This window comes from Ixodes scapularis, unplaced genomic scaffold (genome assembly GCF_016920785.2).
Source record: "Ixodes scapularis isolate PalLabHiFi unplaced genomic scaffold, ASM1692078v2 PGA_scaffold11__112_contigs__length_91849675, whole genome shotgun sequence".
In the NCBI taxonomy this organism is placed as follows: Eukaryota; Metazoa; Arthropoda; class Arachnida; order Ixodida; family Ixodidae; genus Ixodes; species Ixodes scapularis.
In genome coordinates this window covers 69,731,372-69,756,861 of record NW_024609837.1, presented here as the reverse complement: position 1 = coordinate 69,756,861, position 25,490 = coordinate 69,731,372, and the positions used below count along the sequence as shown (strand labels likewise).

At 47.6% G+C, this 25,490-nt stretch overlaps 1 protein-coding gene, 1 long non-coding RNA gene and 1 pseudogene across 2 annotated transcripts; 1 reads left to right on the top strand and 2 right to left on the bottom strand.

The window, feature by feature from the left end:
* Window positions 1-8,982: 8,982 nt before the first annotated feature.
* LOC121835181 lies at window positions 8,983-9,455 on the top strand (annotated as a pseudogene).
* A 10,920-nt stretch (window positions 9,456-20,375) lies between these two features.
* Window positions 20,376-22,993, bottom strand: LOC121835091. Its single transcript, XM_042289028.1, has 4 exons — window positions 22,758-22,993; window positions 22,293-22,624; window positions 21,389-21,581; window positions 20,376-20,926 (listed from the first exon to the last, which is right to left on the bottom strand). The coding sequence occupies exons 1-4, from the start codon at window positions 22,981-22,983 to the stop codon at window positions 20,376-20,378; spliced, it is 1,302 nt and encodes a 433-aa protein (XP_042144962.1). The 5' UTR covers window positions 22,984-22,993.
* Window positions 22,994-23,154: 161 nt separating this feature from the next.
* Window positions 23,155-25,459, bottom strand: LOC121835144. The gene is made up of 3 exons (XR_006077495.1): window positions 25,415-25,459; window positions 24,280-24,417; window positions 23,155-23,332 (listed from the first exon to the last, which is right to left on the bottom strand). It is a non-coding gene; the product is annotated as an uncharacterized LOC121835144 (long non-coding RNA).
* Between the last annotated feature and the right edge of the window lie 31 nt (window positions 25,460-25,490).

Genomic DNA, 25,490 nt, shown 5'->3' with positions numbered 1-25,490 from the left:
GGGGACGACTAGCAGCAGAGGCATACCGAACGGGCCCCACGTTGGATGCACCATTTTAATGTGGGGGTTTCTTTTACGGAGCTCCCTCTACTAATAATTGCCGCCCGATCGGTATGCGTTGCGCCCGTCACCCAGGGAGTTACATACAGCAACGAGAAGACAGCGATTGGGTTTACTGTACCTCTCGATTGCCCGTCGTCGAGAGCCGGTAGTCCGGGCCCATCGACCCTTGTTGTCGCCCGTCGATCAGAGCTCACAGTCAGGATCCGTGTCCAGGCCTGCGGATCGTCCTTCCCACGCCAGCGCTGCGTAGGCTGGCTGTCCCGGGCTATCAATGCCCGAGTCTCGCTGCGGAACCACCCCGGGATCCTCATAGCCCAGGTCATATGGCCCGGGCTTGCCGTTTCCACCGGTCTTGCTCCAGACCTCGCTGGTGGACCGCTCCGGGGTTTGTTATGGGCCAGGCCAGGCTTAGGCCAGGCAGCTTGGCTTCGACGTTCCTTGTCCAGCTACCAGCCTCGCTCGGCACGCAATGTCTCGCGCCAGCTCGTGTCTTCTCCGCCGACCGCCTGTCACGTGCCCTCTGCCTCGTCTTTCACCCCGGCTCCCACAACCTGGACTGCATAAAATAGCCCTACCATTTTTTTTTTGTGTGTTTAACCCTGCTACATTTTAACCTCTCCCACGTTAATAACTTCATATAAAAAATATGTCGCGTTGGGCTTCGGCACGGGCCTACAAGGCAAAACATTCACACTCAGATACCAGAAATGAACCCCAAAAGCCTCCTCCTGTATTCGCCTTCCTTCAGTACATACACCTGGGCGGCTGACAACAGGCTGTGATCTTTCTCGAACGATCGTTAGTCCATCCGATAAGGCCTTGGAATCTGAGTTAGCTGCGCATCCGCCCGCTGGCTGACACGAAACACCGTAAGACTCGAGGTGGCAGCATCCGCTCGGTAACCCCACAAAAAAACTACTCTCATATAATAAAAGCCACCTTCTCCAAAGCTGTCTATCTGTCACACTCATCATGATGGAAGACGAAGGCTCTGTCCTACCGTGGTCACATGTGAAACCTTATTTTTAATGTGTACCAAGAAAAGGCAACAATCTGGAAGTGAAAAGTCAAGCTGTGCCTCTCCAAGAAAAAAGACGCTCTCTGTTGGCAAAGTTTCAAATCCCAATATCCGGAAGCGCCTGAAGGTACGTTTGAATTTTAATCTTGCTTTTAGCTCTGCAGCTACAATCGGTTATTGCTATATTAAAGCATTTGCATTCCAGACAACTCATCCGTGTATTCATTTCGCTCTAACTGCAATAAAGATAAAGAACCTAATGAGTTTAGTTGGCCTTTGGAGATTATATTGCCTTTTGTCAGGTTAAACCCAAAGTATCCGGTGATGTCTTCCTGCGCAAACAAGGACGGATATCAGACGAGGCGTTTGAAAAGCAGCTTCTGTGGCGTGCTAATAAACCATTGTGGTAAGCCAGATTTGCTCAAGTGTATAATTGTGTTTGTCACCGAGTGGCGGGTTCGAATCCCGGCCGAGGTGCCCGCAATCTGGCGGAGGCTTATTGCGGAGGAGGCGCCGTGGTAACCGAGCTTTCGGTTGCACGTCGAAAGATTCCCAGATGGTTGAAATTAATCCTCAGTCCTCCGCTGGGGCGTGCCAGATACCCGTCCTTGGTTTGGCACGTAAAACTGTGTCACTGACGTTGATACAAAATTACGCACTGTGGAAGAATCTTTAAAAGTAATTGCATTACGTTTCTCAGTATTTGTTTTTTACTCAAGGTTCTTTACAGTGAAAGCAACTTGAGTAGTATTTTAAATACTTCATGAAGCAGGTATTTGGTAACCTAACTATAACAAAAGTATTTTGTCCAACACTGGTCACACTAACCGCTCATTCACACTGGGAGCGGATCCGCGTTCGCGAAGCGGTTGCGAACGCGGATCCGCTTCCAGTGTGAATGAGCGGTAAGTGATAGGGCAGGTCCTAATAAGCGGTAAAGAATTAGACGGAGATTCATCGGTGAATTCATAAGCCGGGGTCCCACATCACACAAAAAGTCAGTCTACAAACACGAGTCACCGCAATATCCGTGGTTCGAATGCCGAGTGCTAAGTTTCCTCCTTGAACTCGTTGCCATGCGGCATTCCAAGCACAGATCTCGCGGTGACTCGAGTTTGAATCTGCATGCGCACTGCCCTTTTGCGTGATCTATAGGCGACGTGCGCGATCGAAAGCGCCGCTGTGATCGGCCTTTCACGATTGGCCAAATGGTGACTACGATGTCAGCAAAGTATTTCTCTTCAACGAAAATAAAAGGGATGGAATAACTTCACTTTTAGCGGTGTTGGCAGCGTTGGTTTCCGAGTGCAATGATTTCAAGCTTCCACCATGCTCATTACAAACATTATCGAACTTGTTCCCGAGGTAATGACGTCACGAGAGGGAACCATAGGATGGCACCACCAAAACATCTCGCCTCTAATAGGCAGTGTCACTCCGACTTTAGGGAATGTGTAAGCATGACCCTGGGGAAGCGCCACGCATGTCCCCATTTGGAAAATAACAACACTGACTTCGTAACGAAGCCAAAAAGAGACAGCGAAAAACAGAAGAAGCCAAAGAGAAAACCAGAAGAGAAATCTGTAGGGGTCAGCGTTAGGTGGCGTTTCCCTAAAAATCCACCAACGAATCTTCTTTTAGTTTTCGATCGTAGCATCGGTTGCGGTACAGTGAAGCGGAGTAGACTGATGACGTTAGAGGTGCTAAGGACCAGGCCTCGTCCTTGAGGTGGTATTGATACTGGTCGATTACCGGATGACTCTTTTTCGCGGATCAGTAACGTCTCGACGCCAGGGAACGGACAACTCTTCGAATCACAGATATCACTGGGCACCCAGCCGACGCGTGACTATGTACGAGCCAGCTCGTTTCGTCTTGCGGCCTCATCAGCGCTGCCGTTCTGCCTAATGAACGCAACGCTACGTTTAACACTCGCTCCTTTTACTCAGGAGGAGTATTTGGCACGTTCGACCAGCCCCGTGCAAGCACTCTCCTGCCTATTTACTTTCCTTTTCTATTTTTACTTTCTTTTTGGAGGCACAGTCTTGTATTGGCGCACTTCTCTTGACACGTTTCTTCGCTCGCTGTTCCTTTTCCGCGCGCTTTTTGCCGCGTTTATCCTGTTCGCGCTTTTTTGCACGCTTTTATTTCTTTTTTTTTTTATAATTTTTCTTTGTTTTGGAAGATAGAATCCTTATTTTTACTGTTCCCTTTTTCTTTTTTTCACCTGTCGTTGGCTCGGGAGAACGGCAAGAGATCGATCCAGTTTGGCGGGGAAAGGGGGAAGGGGTTGGGGAAGGTAGAGGGACCTTAGGGGAAGGCGGTGGTCGTGTCCAGAAGAGACCCTGGGGAATCTGAGAGTAGCTTCTCCTTCCGCCAGAGAAGCTCCCGTAGTGTCGGACACCGCGTCCCTTTCTATTGTTTCTGCTTTTCGCTCGCGTCCTGTCCCGCCTCTGTGTCCCCTCGCAGCTTTCTGTGTTATTTTTTTCACGCTCTTTTTTTTGTACGTTGCCCACTTTCTGGTAGCTAGCTATACGGCTGTCGCGAGGTTCGCGGAGAAATGTGCTGGCGCGCGTAAAACTTTTTTTTACGGCGAGGAGTCCTCGGGACAACACTTGACTCGCAGTCTTCGGGCCGCCTGCACGTCTCGCGATGATGCTGCTTCTCGCTACCTTTTGTTTCGGGATCTTTTGTCTGGGTTTAGCGTCTAAGAATTTCGGTTTCCGTTCGATTCCGGTGTCAGGCGTCTTTTTTTATTATTCTTTTGCCGACGCGGTATGGGTGACACATACCCCGCGTGGGGCCGATATGGATCGAACGCATACTTCAAAGGAACCTATAAGTACAGTGTTCTAGAGGGGGTTGTAGTGGCAAGAGCGGCGGCCGCTTTGTGAAGATTTTGCGCGCAGACGACACCATGGCGCTGCTGTTCTGTGCCCTAGGAGCGCGCCCCCGTCAGCCCCATCATCAGCGCTGTTCGGCGCTAACTACTGTGGTTTGACTGGAGCTTTTCGCGGTGCGAAACAACTTCTAATGTTTTTCTGTATACTCTGTTTCACCTTATGATGCACTGCAGGAAAGTCTACAAACGCGAGCTCCTTGCTCTGGGGCACATCTCGGCGGCACAAGCTCTCGTGAATTAAGAGCAGCTGCCAACGCTATGAGCTCGCGCTTCTAGCCTTCGCTGCGGTACAACATAAGGTAAGACGGAGTATAGTAAATTGTAGTTCTGCCTTTAGACCACGGTGGAAGAAATACATTTAGGTGGTGACTCTGGCCGCTCTTCACGCAGGGAGCGAGCGGCCAGATCGTGTTCGGAGCTAGCCTTGAACAAGGAGTATACTCTGTTTCATTTTATGATGTACCACAGGAAAGGCTACAAGCGCGAGCTTCTTGCTCTGGGGCGCATCCCGGCGGCACAAGCTCTCGTGACTTAAGAGCAGCTGCCAACGCTGTGAGCTCGCGCTTCTAGCCTTCGCTGCGGTACAGTATAAGGTGAAACAAGGTGTAGTTGTTCCACGCCGCCGCGGAGGGCGCTGAGGTGTGAGCACCGTGGGTATAAGGTCTCTCCTCGGCGAGCACGGTGTCGGGGGCGTAGCTGGCTCGCCTTCTTCGCGGTGTGGTGGTGGTGTGCGGTCAGTGGCTGGCCTTATGTTTTGCTTTGGTGCTGTGTCAATCACCGGTGCCACCATCGTGCACGAAGATGAGCCTTAACCCGGGGAAGAGGTTATGCTATAAGGATGGGAAAGACGTGCTTAGTTCCCAACTGCAATTCGCGGTACCGGAACTGCGCAGAGCGAGTGTCTTTGTTTAAAGCTCAATCGAATGGCGCTCGCCTAGAGCAATGGCGTCGTGCAATCCCGAGGGCCGATCGCAAGTTACTACCTAGTCTCCTCATCCCGTTGACCAAGTGAAGACCAAGCTTGGCAGTCTAATTTCTGTCGAAGACTGGGAATGCGAAGATGTCTGGACAGAAAAGGTTCAAGAAACGAAGGCTGTGGACTGCATGCTGTCTTATGTAACTGGGTTTTTGAGCGTGAAAATAAAAAAATGCCCTGCATGCCGATCAGCTTTCAGCATCGACAAGAACACTTCTGCTGAAGCAGCCCTGACAAACGTGAAGAACAAAGGAAGCCTTATACACCCCAACAAAAACCTTTTCCAGCATCTGAATAAAGCGGAACAGTTCTTCGTGGAAAATAAAAGCCACCAGAGTGTTTACTGGGACACAATCGACAGTGTTCTTGACACATGCACAATAACGTTTCCATGCGCTGAACACAAAGAAGAAACAACTGCCCAGCTGCTCCACTACTACTTCAGCATGCGGATGCGACAACACTGTAAGCATATTACGATGAGTATCAACAAACAAGCTCAAGAAATAAAGAAATCAGCAAAGCAGCGCTCTTCTTAGTTTAAGGGCATGGGTGAGAAACACAGAATGTAGGAGGTGGCGTTTTTTGGTAGTATACAGTGGATTCAGCTTTTATGTACATTTTAAAGCAAAAATACTTGTCAGGTATTTTTTTACCTGTAAGACGGAGTGCCACCATATTGTGAGAGTATAGATGAAAAGTGATTTATGTCTCATAACCGCTACTATTGTTTGACTTTCAGTTACTGTGTCATCATGTCAATCAGTATGTCATCATACTCTGTCATCGTTTCAGTCACTATGTCATCATAAATCGAATTTTTTTCTGCTCACAAGGTTTGTATGTTCCATGTTTATTTTATGTATAAACCATTTGTAACGCTAAAACCTTTATGCGCATGTAAAGAATTATTTAGCCCCCACTATGTAACATTATTAGAATATTTTTTTTCAGTAAGGCAGGAGCTGGGGGAAAAATCACCCGACCCCATATAAAGCCACGCGATGTGTGTAAACAAGTTACGAAACTGTTACCAAAGATGTTGATTGACAAAACATGCAAGTAAGACCCAGGTGTTTACTCTAAATTACTCTAAATTACTCTAAATTATTGAAGGCCCAGTAGAGTATGCCGGGAAGCTTTATATTTCTACGAGTATTTTTGTCACGTTGAGTCATCATCGGAACGTTCTCGTAAAAAAAAAAAAAAAAAAAAACAGCAACTGCACGGGGAAAAGGCAATCAGTGCCAGTGCGCCAACATAAATCCATCATTTCACCACACAGTACACAGGGACCGAGTAAAGAATGCATAATTTCCTTCACAAGCCTCATAAACAAGCCTTCACAAGCCCCTCTATACTTGCGCGCCATCTATCCCCGTGCGAGCGAAGCGCGCTCGGTGCGCCGAACATAATGTGGTCGGCGCGCGAGGGAGAGAGTCGTCACCGAAATGTATTTCTTCCACCGTGCTTTAGACTAATGCCTCTAGAGTGTGTGCTATCCTCTACTTGAAATATTCGCGTGTTTTGAGGGAGATTATTATATTAATATCGACTTCCCCCCCCCCCCCCCCCCCCGTACTGACACATCGTTCAGCAACGCTATCACTTGGGCTGCAGGCTTAATAGCTGCGAAAGAAGTTCTACGGTGCTACATTTTGGAGAGAGAGAGAATAGATCTTTATTAAAACAAAGCGTTCAAAGTGGATATTTTAGCAGCTGCAGGATCAGCGCCGGCTACTCCAGACCATTGATTGAAATGATAAGCAGCATATAAATTTGACAAAAAAAAGAGAAAAAGATTATGTACATGCATATATATATATGCAATAAATTAATTATTTACATATTTACATATTTACAATATCGAAAACCGACGTCACAATACGTCCGACCATCCCTGGTGGGAGGCACCGTCCTTGGACTAAGCAACCGTCCTCACTATGAGGAGGTATCCACCTGGTCCTCGGACCGGCAGCCTCCAGAACGGTGTCCTGTCCCTTTCAAAAATAGGCCGCAGCACAGCGACGGCATGCCAGGAGCGTACACTACATGAGATTTGTTGTTGTCAATAGTTCTCACTTAATTTTGTGTCCTCCAGATAATCTACAAGATACCCGATCACAGTTTGTTGGGTCCTTCGAGTGTGCCATGGACCAAGGAGTGTTGTGAGGGACAATGGGCGGTTATCGATAGTAGACATTTGTTCTCGAAGATGGTCTCGTTCATCTGTGTACCTTCGGCAGTTGATTAGTACCTGTTCTGCGTCGTCTATTTCGTCACATGTGGGGCAGAAAGGGGAGGTAACTTGTCGTATTCGATGTAGGAAATGTTGTCCATAAGGAACACCTAATCGAAGTCTGTGTATCAATGTTTCAGAAGCTCTTGAAATGTGTCTTGGCATCCAAAATTTTAAGTTAGGGTCAATCCGTTCGAGGCGGGAGTTCTGAGGAGCGCCTTTATAACAAGTAGCCTCGGATCTTTGCCTTGATGTCCTTCTGAGCAGGTTTAATGTGTCTCCTTTTGTGAAAGTAATTGCAGTCTTGGTATTTATATTGTGGGCATTTTTGGCTGCCCGATCGGCCGCTTCATTTCCTTGAATGCCACAATGTGCAGGGATCCATTGAAAATTAATTTTATGTCCAGTTTCAATAGCTCTCGAAAGGTGGAAACAAATATTAATGGCAATAGATGAACTTGTTTGTGATATGTATTTTATCATGTTCAGTGCGCTCATTGGATCCGCGTAGAGAGTCCAACTGGCAATACTTGTTTTCTGAGTAAAGTAGAGAACCGCTTGCAAAATAGCAAATAGTTCTGTGTTAGTTGAGCTTGTCTTGTGTGAAAGTAAGAAGCTTTTTTCTATATTTAAAGAGGGAATTATAAACGCTGCTGTAGATGATAAATGGCTTGTTGACCCACCCGTGTAGACCGCAGTAACGTCATCTGGGGCTTCAGAAAGCACTGAAAGTGTCATTTGCTTCAACGTGGTTTGGTTTAAAGTCGATTTCTTCACAACTCCAGGTACTGATGTAGAAATATCTGCAGAGTAAAATGTCCAAAGCGCAGCTGGAGGTTCATATGGGAGTGCGAAGTTTGCGGGAATTATATCTGCATTAGCCATTATTACCTTATGTACACTGGAAAATGTCCTACGGCGGATAGTTCCAACGAGTGGGTGATCATGATGTCGCGTAAGAAGGCGAATGAAATGACGGAGAGTTTCCCGTTCACGTAGAATCGGTATTGCGAGGGCGTGAGCTTCTGCAACCAAGGAGCTTGCTGCGGCTCTTGGTACTCCCAAGCAGATTCGGAGGCTGCGGGCTATTAGATCTTTGAGTCGCGTTTCAAGAGTCCCGGAGAGCCCACATAATGCTGGGAGTGAATACGAAATGGAGAGTTAAAAGTGCTTTCGAAGAGCTACCCCATCTGGTTCCAGAGCAGCAGCGTAAGATATTGATGTATGGCGCTATCTTACTTTCTAAATATTTTACATGAGCTGTCCAAGACAGGTTTTGGTCTATGTACACCCCTAGGAAACGATGAGCCTTCACCAAAGGCAAAGGTTTCCCTCCAAGCGTGAGTTGAAGGTTATTGAGTCTTCGTCGTGTAAATGGAAGGACCGCAGATTTCTCAGTAGAGATCGACATACCTCGTTCAATGAGAAATTGTTCAATTACTAGAAGTGAAGTCTGGAGACGAGTCTGAATTACACTGCGATTAGCATCTGATGACCAAATAGATATGTCATCAGCATACATGGAAATTGATACATTATCTGGTAATAGACCAGGAAGTTCTGTCAATACAAGGTTAAATAATGTGGGACTTAATACGCTTCCTTGAGGAACTCCTTGTGAAACATAGTGCTTTGATGTAAAACCGTTGGGCGTCCGTGCGTACACCGATCGATCATGGAGGAAATCACTCATCCAGTTCACTAGGTGGTCACGTACTTCTAGTCGCTGAAGCTGTTCGATAACATGGCAGTGGCTAACAGTGTCAAATGCCCGCTGAATTTCTAGAAACACTGCTACTGTGATTTTGTGAATGCTGCGTTCGTGTTCTACACAGGTCACGAGATCGAGTACAGAATCCATAGCTGACATATTCCGCCTAAAACCGGTCATTTGGAACGGCAATATTCCACTGGAATCTAACCACCAATTTAGTCGCTGTAAGACCATATGTTCCATTCCATCGTCTTCATCAGCACGCTGGTGAGGCTCACTGGACGAAAAGATGAGATGCTTAGAGGGGATTTTCCAGGTTTTAAAACAGGCAATAAAATTGCTTCTTTCCAGACAAGGGGTATACAACCACTAGCCCACCATTGGTTATACATATCCAGTAAAAAGGACATTGCGTGCTTCCCAATATTCGTTAGTGTAGCCAGAGTGATACCATCAGGTCCTGGGGCACTTTTTCGCCTGAGCCTTCTCAATGCCCCTTTCAGTTCACTTTTGTTAAATGGCAGATTCATGATATGGTTGTAAGCTGCTGATAGCCGCGGGGATGGGGTTTTCTGATCCGTGTTTGCTATCGCTGTAGAAACGTGTTGCGTCACTGCTCTGCAAAATTCTTCTGCTATATTCATATCGCTAACACCTCGATGAAGTGCCAGCGCGCGCAATTGTTGGCGTTGTAACACCGGCGATTTTAATGAGCGAACTATGCGCCATGCTTGTATTTTCGGGGTGTTCGATAATATTGAATCCCAAAGACTCTTCCATCGGCATTTCCCCAAATATTCGAGCTCGTGTTTTGTTTTCGTCTGAATTCGTCTGGCTTTCATTTGATCTTCAAGTAATCCGCTCCTTCGAGCTTTTCGTTCCGCCTGTCGGCGTTGAGCACGCAATTTCTGGTACTCAGGATCTACCCCTAGATGTCCTTGAAGGATTTTAACGTTTTTGATGATTTCTCAAGGTTAATTTTTATCCCAGAAACGAAGTCATCTAGTGTCTTCAAATTTGTCATTGAGTCAGCGTTCAGTGCACGAAACTTGGACCAGTCAGTTAAAACTGTATGTCTATGTTTCACAAATGGATGTAATTTTCTGTGACTCATATAGATAGGTAGATGATCGCTTCCCCTGGTGTCGCAGTCGGTATACCAATTGGCCTGAGCTACCAAGCCTGCAGAGCAAATGGTCAAGTCCAAGCAACTAGTGTATCCGTCTCCTTTAAGGAATGTCGGAGATCCGTCGTTTAGAACGCAAAGGTTGTTTGAAATGAGTATTGAGTCTAACATTGATCCTCTCTTTGATGTATGAGAGCTGCCCCAGGTTGGACTATGTGCACCCCAGGTGCTTGAGACCGGCCTGCTAGAAGTAAGCAGCCAACGGCAGCACCGCTTAGACCACAACCGCGAAGAATGCTGTTAGGCCTAACACACATATCCTAATCATCAGAACTTTCATCTTGTATATTACATCATCACATAATCCTCTTCACTAGACGCGGCACCGCGGGCCTCCTTGGTACGGGCTGTTGCCTTTCTGCGGTGCCGCGGCTCTCCTGAGCAAATAAAGATGATTATGATTATGATTATGAAGTCTCCACACAGTATGTAAAGTATGTAAGGTGCATCCAAAGAGGCAATGAGACCTTCTAGGCGTAGTAAGTCTGTTGTGCTTCCTGGTGGTATATATACGCAAACAATATTAAGTACCAGGCCACGAATGCGTACCTTACAAGCAACAAATTCTCCAGAACTATCAATGTCGCTCACAACTTCTACTGATGAAAGATCGGATCTTATACCTAACATTACTCTTGAGGAACGGAGCTGAGCGTTTGAGGAATATAGCACGTAATCAGGCAGGCGAAATTGTTCGGATACGTGGCCTTCACAGATTGCTAAAACCGAGAATTTGTAGCGACTAACAAACTCCTTGAAATCGCTGCGCTTTGGCATTAGGTGACGTGCATTCCATTGTAATAAAAAGGAAGTGGCGTATACCTCAGTTAGATGAGTCATTGAATGCCGTTGAGAAGTGGTTCCATGGCCAACAGAGTTTTGATGGATGATTTGGAACCGATTTTCGGGTATTCTTTGATCATTTCTTTTATGACTTCCATCATGAGAGGTAGGAACTTGTGAAGGATGCCTTTTGCACTGATTTCTTGATCTGGATGGGCAAACTCAATGTGATGCGCGGTTCTAGAACTAGTACGGCGTCGATTATCCACATGGGAAGGTACTTCCTCTTCGGTATCTGCAGTTGCTTTTGGGTTTGGTGGCATGACATGGGAAGTTCCTTGTCTTGTCTTCTGGTCTGTTGGTGTTGTGTTGCTGCCGCTTGGAATTCCTTGCAGAACGTCGGAAAAGGTGGGCCATGATGCTTTATTTTGCGTGGTCATTCTGTCACTTGCCTTGATAGCATCCGGATTAGGAGCTGGAGCTTTCCGTGGAGTAGGTTTGCCATAGAAAAGCTCGCTTTTCTTAGCAGCATGCGCCGCCTGTTTTCGTATACAGCCTGCATAGGTTGGTACATGGCGCGAGCCGCAGTTTCCGCATTGCGGTTCACGTGGTGTCGGGCATTCTTTGTGGTGATGAGGACCTGCGCAGATCTTGCAGCGACGTGAGCTGCGGCAGTCGCGAGCCAGGTGGCCATATCGTTGGCAGTTGTAACATTGAGTTGGTGCCTCGCAGTGTTCTTGCACGGGGAAACTGTGGAATCCTAGTTTGATTCGTGCAGGTAGTTGTAGGTCTTCACGGAATTTAAGGATTACTGTTGTTAGTGGATGTTTTGTTACGGGACCATCTTCCCGTCGTGTGAACTTCATTGGTCGTTGTGCAGAAATGACTCCGTCGTCTCGTAGGTATTCACCGAGTTGATCATCACTGTAGTCAAGTGGCACACCCCATATTTTCCCCAGATTTTTCGAGTACGACTGTGGTACAACGACATCCACCTTGATTCCCGCGAGGGCGTTTAGTTTTAGCAAATTATTCGCTGCTTCGGCGGACGCCACAGTGACAGTTAGTCCTCCATTTTTGTCAATGCGTTGAGACAGGACTTTCTCTTGGGATGTTGCGACGATTTCTTGCGCCAACCTATTAGGGTTGACCTTCCAGAACGACTGGGATGGATCATTGAGTTTGAACAACATCGGAATGCCAGCCTTGCGAGTCTTCTTGTAAATCACCTCAATGAAAGGTGCCTCCTCATCGGTGATGGACTGCTGATGTTCCATAGTTTGAGCAGGTGGCTCTTGATATTCATCAGCGCGCCGTTTTCTCGGAGGTATGTCACTTGTCTGGGCAAAGCTTGACCGAGTCATGGGATACTGCGGTTGGTATTACCACAGGTTGGGAGGTGCGTAGAATTGTTGAGGAGGCATGTTCTTGCGGTACAGCGCCAGCGGGGCTGATGACAGATGTCATCGCCACAGCGGCCGGTAGTGGTAAACCGATTAACTGTCAGTAATGGGTATAAATGCTGAAAAGCTTGCCGAATGGTAGAAAGAACAGGTTGCTTCGATCGCACTTCTTCTTCTTCTCCACATTTCGGAGAAGCCTACCGCGTCACCCTCGTCGTCTTCTTCGTTCATCGCACAGGTGCCATTAATTCTCCTAGGGCTCAGAACTCCAGCGCCACTCGCGGTATCTACGTCGACCGTCTTCACGCGCTTCGGGCGCCGCTCTTGCCACTACACCATCTAGAACACTGTACTATAAGTAACTGTACCGCGGGCCGCGAAACCGTTGGGTCACTAATGGCGACGTGCGCGAAGGAAAGCGTCTCTGTGGTCGTCCTGCCACGATTGGCTGAATGATGACTACGACATCGGCAAAGTATTTCTCATCGACAGAAATAAGAGAAATGGTAGAATTTTAATGTTGACAGTGTTGGCAGTGTTTCTTTGAGGGCGCAATAATTTCAAGCTTCCGCTGTGCTCATTACAAACACCATCGAACTTGTTGTTCGCAAGGTAATGATGTCACGAGAGGAAACCATAGGAGGGCGCCACAAGTACATCGGCCCGCTAATAGCATTTGAGAGAATTCGTACGGCAGGGCGCGCCTTTTTAACGCCCGCGGCCTCCATCATCGTGTGATCCGTTGCCTTCCGGCGTGCTTGAACTGCGCACGCGCGCTCGAGGTACACGAGACGCGGAAGCGCTGTCGAAGGCAGGAAGCTCGCCCTGGAGGAGGGATAACTGAGGCTCCTCCCCCCTAGAGTCACTAAATAAAGCTACGCTTTCAGAGTACCGAAACTCCCAAACTCCGCGTCTGAAGCGCGTTAGGCGCCGCCATATTGGGTCCACTCGCGATGGAAAATTGACTTTAGCCGAGTCTAGCCGAGCCAAGCCGAGATCTTGTCGTCGTCTGCGCCAGCTGTAGGGCTGTAGCAGCGGTGGGTAGCCGGCGAGTTTTTCTGGCATTGTAGCGACAGTGAAAGGGTTACTGAATTGGTTGCGTGGCACCTTGGATAGTCTTCCTAAGTAAGTAGAACGCACTCTAGCAGAATACCGAACGCTTTCACGCGCGCGACCGCAATTTGGGGCACTTCTACGGATTCAGGAGTGGAATGTCTCGCATGCCAAACCAACTGTGTCAACTGTCCTGGAATGCCAATTCACTGCGTCGATCTACATCGCTTTTTGTTTGTGTCGTCGACGTATTGGAAGTATGGTGTGCCATGGGCACACTTCACTCGGGCAGGAGGCTTCTCATAAACGAAACATTTAAATTGTTTTCTGACTTATGCGCCAGGGGAAGAATGCAGTGAGGTGAACTTCCCTCGCTTTAGCCCATGCTTTTAGTCAATATTCATAGACCCTATCTACCTGATTATAATTTTACGATATCGGTAATGTAGTACATATGCTCCATATAAAAGTTACCCCCAGCTTTAAATTTGTATTTGAATACATGTTACTGCTTGATTCTAATCTGCACACATCGTTTGTTTTTTTGCTTGTGAGTATGTGTACTTTTTGGTGACACCTCATGCGTATACGGTATATGCTGTAAACAGTCTTTACTAGGGGTGTCGCGAACTTTTGTCGAACCAGATTTTTTGGTCGAACTTTCGGGGTTCGACTGGGTCGAACCGGTTCGACGAACCTTCGAACTTTTCACCAGTTTCGACCGGTTCGACTTTGTGGACAGTGTGGCCAGACCTTGGTACAAGCATGTCTAGGTTTGGAGAATTTCTTTTTTTATGCAAAAGGTTATTTTATTGTGTGAACAACTGCAATTAAAAGAAACTAATTCTATTCACTGAAGAAGTTAATAACTTAAATTTTAGTACTGTATTGACTGAAATAACCGATCAGCGCTGCACTTAATTCATCTCTTAGCCATTACCATCCAATCCGAAGCCAACTGGCCAGCCTGTCGCGCATGCGCACACGAGTCGAACCTCAATACAAGATTCGACGAACTTTCCACTAAAAGTTCGAAAAAGTCGAACCTGGTCGAACTCGAACCGCGGCCGGTTCGCGACACCCCTAGTCTTTACGCACCTACCTTCTGAATTGTGAAATAAAGTATTACATGTTTCAGCCAGTTGGCACTAGAGATCTCAATTTCGGCATATTGGACACTTGAATTTCAACAAACAAGTTCAAAGTAAATCCTTTAATATAATATAACTTGTTTCAAAAACACTCATGTCAGGTAGAGATGAAACAATCGATAGTTGAAAGGTCACTTGACATTTTCTGCTAAATGTTCCCACTGCGGCATTATAGCTCCAGCACTCAAGGTGTGTAAATAAAAACCGAGCCTCAAATCAAAAGAAAACATGTACAAGCATGTGCATCAGGTCATGGCAGGATGATAATGGCTTGCCTATATGTATATGTTACAAGCAAACAGGAAAGAAATTAATGGTGCAATAAAAAAAGTGAAAGCCGTTTACAACTCCCTGTAACACCGAATTAGAGCGCAGCTCTTGAGGAGGAGGAGGGAAGGGTACTGGGTGTATCATGCCGATATGGTACCGCATGCCAATCTTATCATTCTGCTTATGCTATGTCATCTATAGCACTGAGTCATGCCGCAGGTACCGCCCCCCTGTTTTCGGCTATATAAGCGATGCCAAATAAACCTTGGATGTTGTTGCGTTCACGAAGTCAGCAGTGTCGGACTGACTTTCTTGTCAGCTGAGAGCCAGCTGATACATGGTGTCAGAAGTGGGATACGCGACCACACCAGAACCGTCAACAGGAGGCAGTCATGGAACCACTCAAGCAGCCCGACCCTTTGCTCCTGTCGGGAAACGTTCAGAAGAACTGGACGCTCTTCAAACAGAAGTTCGAGCTGTACCTGCAAGCGACGGCGCCAGACAAACCAAGAACGGAAGCTACCAAGGCGGCCACACTTTTGACTATCGCCGGTGATGACGCCCTAGAGATCTTCAATAACTTCGTCTTCGCTGAGGGTGAAAGCAAGGAGGATTACAAGACCCTTGTCGCAAAGTTCGAGGACTACTGCGCGGACCAGCAGAACGAGGTGTACGAAAGATACGTATTTCGGACAAGAACGCAAGACGAGGCGGAACCGGTGGAGCAGTTTATCCGCGTCCTCAGGAAACAAGCAAGGTACTGCAACTTCGGACAACTTTCAGATTCAATGATTCGCGATCAAATCGTCTTCGGCACTAACAACAAAAAGTTACGGGAGAAAATGCTTAGGGAAAAGGATTTGACGCTCCAGAAAGCAGAACAAACCTGCAAAGCCGCAGAAGCCTCCGCTAAACAAAATGAAGCATGGTATGCCCACGAAGAAAAGGTGGACTCAACCACAAAAGGCTACCAGCGCCGCTCAGATGCTTCAAGAACCGAACAGTGCTTCAAGTGCAACAGGAGGCACGAAAAGAGGAAATGCCCCGCTTTTGGGAAGACTTGCTATGCCTGTCAGGGACGCAACCACTTCGCAGCTTCTTGCAACAAACAAGTCAGCGAGGTGAAGCACGACGACGAGGGCTTCGACATCTTGGACCTGGGTGTTTGTGGCATCGAGAAGGAACGGGACTGGATTGTCAAGGCCCAGCTAGCGGAGCAAGTGGTCTCGCTGAAGGTAGACACCGGCTCCCAAGCCAACCTGTTGCCCCTGTCGGTGTACAAGAGACTGCACCCTAAGCCGTTTTTAAGACCAAGCCACGCGGTCTTGCGCTCGTACAGCGGCAATATCATCAAACACTGCGGCGTCACAACACAGGAGGTTACGATCAACCAGCATCACTGCCGCGTCGACTTTTTCATTGTTAAACGAAGTCAGGCCATTCTCGGGCTACAGGCAAGTCAGCTCCTGGGACTGGTGTCCCGAACGGTGAACTCTGTAAGCACGGGCAGCGCCGTTCCGGTGACCCAAGAATTCGCCCACCTGTTCCAAGGCACCGGCTGCGTAAAGCGACGGTACCGAATGGTACTACATGACGATGCCGTGCCAGTGGTTCAGCCTGCACGACGGGTGCCCTTGGCACTGCGAGAGCCCCTGCGGGAAGAACTGCAGCGCATGGAGAAGGCCACCATCATCCGGAAAGTGGATGAACCCACTGACTGGGTAAGCCCTCTTGTTATTGTGAAGAAAAAAGATGGCAGCCTTAGGCTATGCATGGACCCTAGAAATATTAACGCGTGCTTGAAGCGTGAACACTACCAGATGCCACAGCGCGAAGATATCGAGGCTGAGCTTCACGGGGCGAAGTTTTTTTCCCGGCTTGACGCTAACTCGGGGTTTCATCAGATTCCAATGGACGAAGCTACGTCAAGGATCTGTACGTTCGGCACTCCGTTCGGTCGCTACCGTTTCCTTAGGCTTCTGTTTGGAATCTCGTCAGCACCCGAGGTATTCCAGAAAACGCTGAGCGAGATATTTGACCCATTACCAGGAGTAAGGGTTTACATAGACGATATTTTGGTGTGGGGAAGCTCTAAACACGAGCATGACGAGCGCCTCAAGGTCACTCTCCGTGAAGCGGAACGAGCGGGCTTGACGTTCAACTTGGCAAAGTGCAAGTTCGGCGTGCAGGAAATTTCCTTCCTGGGGGACGTGATAAGCGAGGTCGGAATCCGCCCAAATCATAGGTTGGTGAGTTGCCTGCGCGAGATGCCAGCACCAACCGATAAGCTCGGCGTACAGCGGATGTTGGGAGTGGTAAACTATTTTGGAAAATATTTACCTGCGCTCAGCGAGAAAACAAAGCTTCTACGAAGTTTAATACGTAAGCACACTGTCTTCGAATGGACAGAAAACCATGCACAAGAATGGACTGTGCTCTGCGAAGCACTCGGCAAAGAACCATTACTAGCGATTTTTGACCCCACAAAAGAAACAAAGATAACGTCAGACGCCTCAAAGGATGGCCTCGGATCGGCGATACTGCAGCGTCATGGTAGTAGCTGGCGTCCTATTGCCTATGCCTCCCGGGTAATGACAGAGGCGGAAAGTCGTTACTCACAGATTGAAAAAGAAGCCATGGGAATTACGTACGGCTGTGAAAAATTCCATCACTTCATCTATGGACGGCGCGTTTTCATAGAAACTGATCATAAACCTCTTATCGCTATTTCATCGAAGGACATAGGGGACATGCCACCAAGACTGCAACGTTTTTTCTTTCGCCTGATGATTTACGATTACAAACTACAGTTTATTCCAGGCAAAGAATTGGTCCTGGCTGACATGCTCTCAAGGGCGGCGCCTGCTGCGTCAGGGGACACCGCTGGCTTTATCGACGTTCAGGTACATGCTGTCGGCATTCTGTCATCCTTAGTAAGTGAAGCAACAAAACTGCGTTTCGCTGAAGAAACCCGCAAGGATCCAGAGTTGCAAAAGGTTGTCGAAAACATATCCAGCAATAAAGCCGTCGAAGGGGAACTTAAACCGTTCGCTTCGGACCTTTCCGTAGTGGAAGGAATTTTGTTGAAAGGGTGCAAAGTTGTCGTTCCCAAGAAACTACGACCGGAAATGCTCGGACGGATTCACGAAGGCCATCTGGGCTTAAACAAGTGCAAGGCTAGGGCACGACGTCTAGTTTTCTGGCCAGGCCTAAATTCAGACATTGAGTCGCTTGTAAGAAAGTGTGCCGCATGTACAACTTATGCATACAAGCAACCAAGCGAACCACTTTTGCTTCGTCAAGTTCCGGATTATCCCTGGTACAGGGTCGGTGTAGATCTTTTTCATTACGCCGGAAGTGCGTACCTCGCAGTGTTTGATGCACACTCCAACTTTCCAGAAGTTGAAAAGCTCGGCGACACGTCTGCAAGCACGGTTATCGGCAAACTGTGTGCCATCTTTTCAAGATACGGAATTCCGGTGGAGGTTTGCACAGATAATGGACCCCAGTTTTCGTGCCGGGACTTTGCCGCGTTTGCCAACCGATATGATTTTAAGCACATCACCTCAAGCCCCGAGTTTCCTCGTTCCAACGGTCTCGCGGAGAAGGGCGTACAGATTATTAAGAGGCTCCTAAAGAAAACTGGAGATGCGCGTGAAGATTTCTGGTTGGGCTTACTCGGCTACCGTTCTTCCCCTCTAGAGGACGGCCGTGCGCCGGGAGAGCTGCTGCAAGGCAGACGCCTGCGTACGCGACTTCCCGACTTCAGCTTACAGCCGGCATCCACCGTCAAGAAGCCGGCATCCACCGTCAAGAAGCATCGCCAGCCAGAGACCGCGGGGCAGCGACTCCAGCCGCTCTATAAAGGACAAGTCGTCCGAGTGAGGAGTAAGACCTGGTCTTCAAAGGCTAAGGTCACGGGTACAGCGGCGCCCAGATCGTACAACGTGGAGACGGAAAGTGGAACAACTCTACGGCGGAACCGTCAGCATCTTCTGGCAACACCGGAAACATTCAATCGCGACTCGTCAGCTGACAGCGATGCCAGTGACTTTGAAGACGCCGGAGCGGAAGTACAACTTCATCCAGGGGCTCAAGGAAGAGCCAACGAAACTCCTCGTGCGCAGACAACTCCTCGAACTGTTCAAGGAACACCAAACGCGGCTCCACCAGCGCCGAGAAGATCTACGCGAGCTACGGTTGCACCCAAGCGCTTGCAGTACGGGCAGCATTTCGAACAAATTATTTAGCATTGTTTCCCCTTGTCGTTTGTTAACCTGGGTTGTTTTATGTCTTTCTTACTAAACAAAGGGGGATGTATCATGCCGATATGGTACCGCATGCCAATCTTATCATTCTGCTTATGCTATGTCATCTATAGCACTGAGTCATGCCGCAGGTACCGCCCCCCTGTTTTCGGCTATATAAGCGATGCCAAATAAACCTTGGATGTTGTTGCGTTCACGAAGTCAGCAGTGTCGGACTGACTTTCTTGTCAGCTGAGAGCCAGCTGATACACTGGGGGGTGAAGTGACCTGGGGGGGGGTCACGTGACCTTGGGGAGTCATCAGTGACGATGACGATGCGGACTCTGATGACGTCATCTGTGATGATGACGATGACGATGCGGATGCCCCCCCGAAGTCACGTGACACCCCCAGGTCACGTGACCTCGGGGGGGGGGTCACGTGACCCTGGGGGTGGTCACGTGACCTGGGGGTGTCACGTGACCTCGGGGGGGGGGGGGGTCACGTGACCTTGGGGGTCACGTGACCTTGGGATGACCTTGGGGGCCACGTGACCTTGGGATGACCTTGGTTACGCCGACGCCGACGCCGACGGCGACGGCGACGCCGACGCCGACGGCGACGCCGCTTAAGCCGGGAACGGGCCCCTAAGAGCTGCGCTCTAAAAAACATTTCAACAAGGAGGCGACATGACACACATAAGCATGTTGGTAGTCTGCAAAGGGCACCTGACATTCTATGCCAAAGCTCTCCCTGCAACACCACAACTCCCACAATTTCGAGCCTGCCCTTTAGCACGCGAAGTGGAATCTCACCAAATGAAACATGTGCAGAAGCATGTGCATCAGGTCATGGCAGGTGACAATGGCTTCCCCTGATATGTTTCAAGTTAACAGGAGTACATATAATTAATGCTGCAATACAAAACTATTTCAATCGTGGTATCTTAGTTAAAAGTGGAACCTCATCAAATGAAACATACATGAACCCGTCATCAACATGAAGCTGTACTCTGGACCATGGACCGCTCCGTGGTGGCTTGCAAGTCTTATTACGCGGTTTGCCAAGATAAGTGCTTCGACCGGATGCTGTTCTTAGGTCTAGTGCTACCCCCTGCACAAAGTGTGGAAGCTCATCCTCCCCCTTTCTGCAGAGAGTAGAGGAGATCTGAGAATGGTGTTTGATCCAAGCGCTTAATCAAGGTGAGGTGCGCGATAAGACTGGCACGCCTTTAGGGCCACCGCGTCATGGCGCCAATAGCACAGAGCGGTCGACAGTTCAGTGTTCACATTCATATTGATGACCGGGTGTACACGCTTGTGCATCAGATCTTGCCACGTACAAATGAACACATCGCTACCTCACACGGATCACTTCACATTATCTGTTAGAACTCTCATTGCCACGCTGCGACTCCCGCATTTTGCGCTTGGCTTCTTGCTCGCAGACAGGTTGAGTTTCCGCAGATAAAAGCGGAGCCTCACCAAAAGGAACATGTGTACAAGCTTTTGTGCCAGGCCGTGGCAGGTTGGCAATGGTTTCCCGAGATATGTGGCAAGCACCATAGTAGTCAACTTGTCAATGCTGATGTTCAGGATCTTTTTTTCGTTCACTCTGAATGTGTTCTCTGCATGCTGCAGAAGTTCAAGCACGTTGCGAGCAGGTGTGAACAGTGAGTTGGCTTTGTTTGGGGTGTATGATTTAAGCTTAATCAGGCTAGTGTTTGATGTTGCGGGTGCTTCTTTCAAGAATGAAGTGCACTCTTCACTGAGTTTGTGTTTTCTCACAATGGCTCGTGAGGTGTAACCAGCAAGGTAAGTCATGGACTCCTGCTCACTTGCACTCAATACTACTTCTGGCAGGAAGTGAGGGTCAAAGACTTCCTCCTCCTGTATGGGCACTGGTGAGGACTGTAAAAAGTCTGTAAGATCAACGCTATCGTCAATCGTGTAGTTACCATGACGACTAGGAGAGAAGAACTGTGACATAGCAATCAATCGCAGTGTTAACTTAAACTCCAGTGGTCGAGGAACTGGATGCTTGTTTCGAACACACGAAAACAAGTTCTCAAGAGCATCCTGGCTGACGCGGCTCAGAAGCACGAATCTAAAGCCATGCTGTGACAAGAGCTTCTCCTGCAACAACAAGGCACTCTGAGTCGAAATAATAACTCCCGCCTGTACAGGTTTGAAACAAACATTCTGACCTGGTGCTCGAATGGACAGCCGTCTAAACATACTCATGAACATCCTAAGGAATGTCACTGCATCTTCATGCTCATTTTCCTTTGCATTACTCATGGCGACACCGAAGCTTCTGGATGTCATCAATGAAAACCAGCGGTCTACCATCTCCAAGAACCAAGCTGTTGCCAAGGCCTCACGTGGGAGCTGCCCCATCTGTACAAACAACCTGATTGCTGAAGCCGCAGCACGATTCAAAACTGCCACTGCACTGGCAACATTCATTTTCTCAAAATGGTTGGTTTCCAAGTACTTTTCCTTTAGATGCGGTGCAACTTTAAGGTCTTGACGGGCATCAATTGCAGCCAGCTCCTTGATGTGTGCGACAGAGACCTGTAAAAGATTTAGTTCTAGTGATGAACTGTTACATTCCCTCTTTTTTGTTTTCAAACGAACTGAATGATGATGTCTATCGTCTATTTCAGTGGTTCTGAAATGAGGGTCCGCGGACCCTTTTGGGTCTGCGAAGGCATTCTAAGGGCCCGCGAAGCCCTGCCTCATCACTCAAGCCCGGCAATAAAAGTTGTCTTTTTTAGATTAAGAAGAAACATTCCGATTTTTGGATGAGTTTTCTCGTGTGTGTCAATGAGAGAAGTCTACTTCATACTAGCGCTTAGTTATATTCATTTAATAAATAATTATCATAATTAGCTCCCTTACCTATATCTATTTATTAAATAATTATCATAACTGACCTTATATTTGCCTTCCCTCACCACATATGGGATCCTCCATCACCTCCGTCGATCCACAAGGGATCCGCGAAACATCAGTGGTTGAGAACCACTGGTCTATCTGATTGCAATTTGAAACTTCCGGTCAGTAGTTATTTTCTATTGCTTATGCATCTTTCCTCCACTATAGTCACGCAATTATTCGCACAGTAGAAGTAACCTTGCCTCGAAAAAGGCAAATATATATTTTGTCTAGAAAATGATGCAAGATGTGTTATTCACCACTAGCCCAGAAGCGCTTTTGGGGTATTCCTTTTGGGTGCTACGCTTAAACTTGCCCAAGAAGGAAAGAATAGTAAAAAACACACACCTCATTTGTTGGCAGGCTGTGCTTCTCGACGATGTCTCTTGGCAAAAATATTGTTTGTTCACGTATGAGGTGACCCCGGACGTTTTTCAGCACATGTGGGGCATCGGCAAAAAACAAGAGGTCTCTGTTCTCTCCCTCAACAGCACACGGATGGGGGCAGGAGACAATGGGATCACTGTGCCGAGTTGCCGACACTCCACACTGTTTCCACAAACCCTGGTTGCAGGCGCCCATGTCCGAAACGATTACCTCTACCACAAGACCAATTTTCTCGCACTCCACAATAATCTCAAAGACAATCTTTTTCAGGTCGTCCGATGACACAGAACTGCCTGAAATGGAAGAGAGTTATTAGGTACCCCATTGACAAATTACACTTTCATGACTATGTTAATGGTAACTGACATGATTATGGTAATAAAGAGACATAAAAATCTATCCATTACCGTAAATTGACACATTTACCTGTGAAATGGTAACCAATGACTTGTTTCCACCTTGTGGATAGACCGGCCAGCATAAACACCAGCCCATGCGTTGCAAAGGTTACGATGCCATCATTGCTCGGCAGCTTGCAGCCTTTCAAAGTTGTTTGCCCAATCACGGTCTTTGTTGTGCAGTCATACTCCAGGCCAGGTGTCAGCTGCATCTCATCCATGAGCAGCACACAGTGTCGCTCTTGGGGACCCATAGTTGCAACTTTGCACTCCACTGCCGGAAGAAGTTCTCGAAGAAGCCCTGCGTAAAAGGAAAAGAAAACCTGTCTGCATTTTTGGTAATGAAGCCAAACGTGTTTGAATACATTTAAATTTTTTTGTTCATACCTGTCTGAAACTTGACTCCTTCTATCCTTTTCTGGAGCGTTCGCTCGGCTGGCAAGGGCAGGAATCCTTCTCGAAGGAAGTTGTAGCCTCTGTGTCCACAGGCAAGACGGAGTTGCAAGGCTCGTTTGGTAGTCTCCCCAGACCATCTGTTGCCTCTCATATCTTTTTGTTGCATACAGAGGATCTGGTCGTCAGCAAGATGCCCTCTACAGTCATCTGAAGGATGTAAAAAGAAGTTCTACAACAATATGACGTGTTGCGCTAGTTGGTTTGAGGTGAACATCTTGGGAAGAAACAGCAGCAAAGAAACTTGGACAGCAGTAAAGGAACAAACACGACAGGATGGCGCTGAACTAATAACTGTTGTTTATTACGCAAAAGGGGGAAGGAAAAAAACAAGAAGCACCTTAATCAGATAAAAATATATAGACACACACAAAAATGCCAGCCAAGCAGCATGTTATGTCACGATAGGCCAAATCAGTGGCTACGTAATACCCGTCATAGTCAATCGCAGGTACCCAAAGTTTTTTTCAGGTAACGCCACTGACGGTTTGCTGACGCATCTCCTGCCAACTTCCGAGATGAAAAAGGCCTCGGAAATTTCTCTTGTCACTCTGCTGCCTAAATGACAGACTTAGCATTTGTATTCACACAGGGCCACAGTTGGGGGGCCGCTACCTTTACACTGCAGGGGCTGCAAGTGCCAGCCTAATTTTAGTTAAGTCACTGTTTTGGAAAGACATAGAGGCAGAGTGACAACGGAAATTACCAAGTCTTTTTATCTCGGAACTTGGCAGGTCAGCGAACCGTCAGTGGCGTTATGTGAAAAAGAATTCAAGTACCCGCGATTGACTATAACGGGCATTACGTAGCCACTGGTTTGGTTTATCGTGACATAATATGCTGCTTGTTGGCGTGTGTGTGTGTCTATTTTTACTGATTAAGATGCTTCCTGTTTTCTTCCTTTCCTTTTTCGTATAATAAACAACAGTTGTTAGTTCAGTGCCCTCCTGTCGTGTTTGTTCATTTACTCTTGTCTAAGTTTCTTTGCTGCTATTTCTTCCCATGTGCTACAATTAGAATTTTTGTACTAAAGTTTAGTAACATTTATTGGCTGCCTTTTGTTTTGCAATCATATACGAGACTCAATACTTTAATACCTTTAAGATTCTGAAGCTCTCGTGACAGCTTGAGATATTTTTTGTTGGCCAGGTCAAGCTTACGACGGAGTTCAGATATTGTTTCTTCGTGATGTTGTTCAAGGCAGTTTGCAGCAATATCTCTAGACACCATGGGATCTGCAAAAACATACATGATTTGAATAAAACGCAACATGAAAAAAATAATGTGAATCCCACCCCATGAGGGATTTGGTGTAAAAGCAAAGCTTTCTTTGATGTGCGATTGTCGCTGCTTGGACGGTGATTTTGATGTCGTTCAGAGACTGGTGTAAGACGACACTAGTGATGCGTTATATATACATCTATTGGAAACATCAACATTTGTGTTTATATCTAACAAAACCCAGGGTCTATCGCACACACAGCAAACAAAATCAAACTCGTCCTGCACGAAATGTTTTTTAAAGTACTCTTGTGCACTCCTAAACGACGCTCTCCTGTTCCGCTGCTGTCTCACTGCCTCCACCCTGTTCCACTTCCCGTTTATGAGCCAGCATGCGCTCACGTTCGAAACCATGCTTCGCCTCATACCGAAGACGTTCTTCCTGCGCTCGACACTTCTTCCTAGCCTGCATTTCCTTGGCAGTGAACACACGGTTCGGCTCCATTTTTCCGTTTGCAATGAAGTTGGAGCCTTGACTTGGTTTATGCTGCCCTTGGTTTCTATGCAATATGACGTGTTCTGAACATCTGGGCCGGCTTGCCCAAACCAGCGTCTGAGCCTCTTAAGTTGCGACGTTCTCTCTTGCTCCCTGCGTATAGGTCTACACTGCTCAGGTTGTCAGGCCACAAAAAATACTCAATTTCTCCGTTCACGATTTTAAGTCAAGCTCAATGCAGAGAGGTTCTGCGTGAATCTCCAATGAAGACTCTCTTCAGTTTGTCCACATTCGTCTCCGTGCTGCCGGCTAGAACCATTTGGCTGAGTTTAAGTAGTATCATTCTGTCTGTCAGAAAGAAGCTTGATTTCGCAAACAGATAAGTCAAATGATCGAGGTGTGCGAGTTAGCTGAAAATTACTCTTGTGGCAGTCAGAGGCGGGATAGTCTGTTGGCATGGCATCTGGAAAGGTTATTGCAGGGAGAGTAAGAACACAAACAAAAGTCTTTCCAACCTTCCAACGTGGCAGTGTTGCTCGAAGTCTCAACTGTGCAGCCCGACAAAGCTCCATCAGGGTTTCCTGCACAAAG